Source organism: Heterodontus francisci, chromosome 33 (genome assembly GCF_036365525.1).
Source record: "Heterodontus francisci isolate sHetFra1 chromosome 33, sHetFra1.hap1, whole genome shotgun sequence".
NCBI classification, from domain to species: Eukaryota; Metazoa; Chordata; class Chondrichthyes; order Heterodontiformes; family Heterodontidae; genus Heterodontus; species Heterodontus francisci.
This window is the reverse complement of record NC_090403.1, coordinates 36,074,515-36,077,960: the sequence shown is the minus strand read 5'-3', so window position 1 is coordinate 36,077,960 and position 3,446 is coordinate 36,074,515. Positions and strand designations below refer to the sequence as shown.

At 40.0% G+C, this 3,446-nt stretch overlaps 1 protein-coding gene across 3 annotated transcripts in view; it reads right to left on the bottom strand.

Annotated features, from left to right (window-relative positions):
- LOC137347919 (homeobox protein DLX-6-like) overlaps window positions 1-3,202 on the bottom strand; it is a 4,664-nt gene extending 1,462 nt beyond the window's left edge. The window contains exons 1-2 of one of the 3 annotated variants that reach the window (XM_068012968.1): window positions 2,893-3,202; window positions 2,003-2,196 (exon numbers count right to left, since the gene is read on the bottom strand). In XM_068012968.1, the coding sequence (XP_067869069.1) occupies window positions 2,003-2,196; window positions 2,893-3,202 (504 nt within the window). The remainder of the gene's footprint in view (window positions 1-2,002; window positions 2,197-2,892) is intronic. The other 2 variants (XM_068012970.1, XM_068012971.1) reach the window with 2 other exon arrangements.
- Window positions 3,203-3,446: the final 244 nt, after the last annotated feature.

The window sequence follows — 3,446 nt, the reverse complement described above, 5'->3', positions numbered from 1 at the left end:
TTTTAAAAACCCCTTTCTCTTTAAAAATATTTCACATCTTTGGGCCTTTTTGTGTATCTGCATAAAGGCATTATTTTCAGCGTATTAACTTCAACGTGTTGCTATGTGGAAATATCTGGTGGTTATGTAGCTAACATTTGTAATTTAGACACTGTGCCAATGGCAAAAGCGCCGCTCGCTAGCGCGTTATCGGGCTACATTATCTGCTCCCATATAAAGTTCGACTGGGGCAAATTATTGTCTACGACAAAACATTTGAGCATAACATAAGATCAATTGCAGCCAGAACAGTTGCTAGGAGTTTCTTTTAGAATGTGCAAACAAACTATCGTTGCTTCAATTGTTTTGAATAAATCTCTATATAGGCGTTTTAAAGCCCGCCAGAATTTGTTGCAATATTTTGTTTCCTAATCTTTAAGACATGAAACAAAATGCTCTCAATAGTTCCGTTTTAAATTTATGGAATTATGTGCGGCAGCTATAATTGGAATAAATATTTCCATAATTAAACCAAATCATTCGTTTGGCAAGAAGATGCTACGGTAATAAAGCATCATCAATTCTAAATTTATCTTTTTCACTCTGAATTGAAAGACTTTATTTGTGATTTATATGAGAGAGTTTTCTTAGTGGAGATTTCAATTTTTATGCATATTAAACGGGTTCTTTAATAAGTTTCCTTGATAATTATTAGCGTGCAATTTACAAGAACTACTACTCAAATGAGAGCGCCAGAAATACAAAAAAAAACCCAGCAAAGTGCGAAAAGGAAAACATATTACCCTGAGATTTGCTGCTCGTAGATTAGTGACGGGAAGCAGGTTACACTTTCAGTCTGTCTAGGAATATTGGAGTTTTCTATATACATTTAAAAACGTTACATTAAATAGCACTAAAATATTAGAAAAAGTAGGAAAATTTGGTCGTTGGTCAAAATATTCTTGATTGGAATTATATAGTTGTAGCCTGTATTTTTTTTTTACAAAGGACAGGTTTACTCTGGGGGGTTGAAAAGAGGAATGATTTAAGTTGTGTGGAGGAGTGATGTGCCGTTACCAACGACTATGTATGGATTTTTTTCATGCATCGAACTATCAGGAGATCTAATATAATAGAAAGGAAATATTGGAGGGAACTATCTTTTTCATTACTAGCGGCCATTTTGGCTAAGGTAAATTTGGCATTTTTAAAACATCCATTGCCTAAATGACAGTGAAAGAAAAGACACAATGGTCACACAGCCATTGAAAACGCACTGTTCCGTTCTGATCTTGTAATCATAGTATAAACAATTGGGTTTCCTGGAGAATGGTTGATAACCTGTATCACTTTTTAAAGTTACCTTTTCAGATAACAAACATTGATTATGTGTAAACGATTACCGTTTAAATTCCCCCCCCCCCAAAAAAAAATGTTTGCAATTTAACGAATTAAATGAGCTTCTATATCACATACCAATATCCAACGCATACCCCTCGGCAGATTAAATAGAAACATCCCACAAGAAAACTTCTTTTAAAAAGTGGCGTTTGACAAAGTCCTGTAATTAGCCTCTGCCATTTTGTTGAATATTGGCACAATACTGCGGGACAAACACCTTGTACTTGTATCTCTTACAGCACTCGCTGTCATGAAAATAACCTGAGAAGGGAGATTATGCATACATTCCAGTCCAATGCAAAATTGTATTTCAGCTTTAAGTGCGGTGGGATCTCGAGTGAAGCCTACAAGAATTCGAAAGGGGGCCATGTTTGTTGCTGGAATTTTTGAATCCAGTTTCTAGTTATTTCTAGTTATGAAAATTCAGTGGCTTTTACTAAAGCACGGAAACCACGACAGTGGTGAGTTTTTAAATTTGAGAGCTGATCTGTTTGCTTACGTTTTCAAACACCAAAAACGGCCTGTGTGTACTTGCTTACAAGAACAAAGACGTTGCGTTTTCTTTTAAAGTGGACTTCCAAACTTTTAAAGAAGGAAGAATTGATCCTGGCCAGAACCTTACCTGGGTCTGGGTGAGTCCGAGAGAGGCTGCCAGCTCTGCTCTCTCCGGCAGTGCCAGGTACTGTGTCTGCTGGAAACGGTGATTCAGGGCTTGCAATTGCAGACTCGAATAAATGGTCCTCGGCTTCCGGATCTTTTTTCCTTTGCCGTTCAATCGGATTTCTCCGTTTTCGATTACAGTCGATTTTTCGTGTTCTTGGAGGGAAATTGGAAAGACTGTAATTTAGGTACATCTTTAAATCACATTTTTAAATCACGACCTCAACCCTGAACAACCCCTCCCAAATATATATATATATTCACTCATGCTGCCTTGAATGGGCGATCCCAGTAAAGACGTGAGCGTACTAATGTGAATTATTACCAAACAAAGTAATGTTTTAACTGAAGTTAAGTGGTGGATGCGTTGCAACAACTCGATTACAATGCTTAAGGCTTCCGTCTTGTACTCGGATGTGGTTCTACTACAAAGCGATACATAAACGGATCGAATTTTCTCATTTTCCAAGTCGGTACCATTTCCCCCGACAGCTCAATGTAACAATCCACTTATGTAATCGGCCAGGTCGTTTAACTTCCCAGCAAAGTGGATCTCTCGGCAAACAATAGATTAATTCGCCGTCGCGCCATTCAATGAATGTGGCGTTTTTGGCAGGAGACGGAATGCTTGCTTGTTCGAGCTTCTGATTTTCCAGCATTCGATTTGCCTAATTGCGGTTGTCTATTTAAAGAACGCAATTAAATCTTTTTTTTTAATGAATAAATGTCATCAGCGAGGCCTCTCAAATCTCGGCACCGCACTCTGAAAAGACTCTGATTCAGTTGCAGAATGGCGAGAGAAGCCATCGTGGAAACCGATCTACTTTTACAACGTGAAGTGGTTGTTCAAGCCGTTCTTACCTGTGTCCTCTAACCTGGTGTGACCCAAAGTGCTGCTGTTCTGGTAGGGCATGTACGGATTAGGTGCGTGATTGCTAACTGGGCTTGGGTACGGGTAACCCAGTGATCTGCCATAAGAAGAGGCGCCAGAGTAGGAGCCATCGTGCTGAGAATGTCCGCTGGAGTGCAAGCCGTGCACCGGATAGTGTCCATGGGACATGCCAGGGGATGACTGCTGAGCTGGATGTCCAAACTCCAGAAAGGCCGACTTGGATGAGTCTGGTGCTAACAGACCGTCAGCCATCGCGGTCATAGTCATCATTAACGAGGAAGTGTGTGAGACTGACTAGGAATTATCAGCGTGCAGGAAATTGACATGGAATTGACGCGCCACATGAAACTGACACAGAGGCCGATCGCCAACCAAATCCAGCCGTCTTCTCCTCAATTTCCCAAGTAGAGGCGAATTTCCCACTTGTATGCTGAGTAAAAAAAAGGGGGTTAAGTTGAGAGAATTCCCCGTGAAATTCAGGAAAACTTCTGGATTTGCATGGCTGCTTCATGCA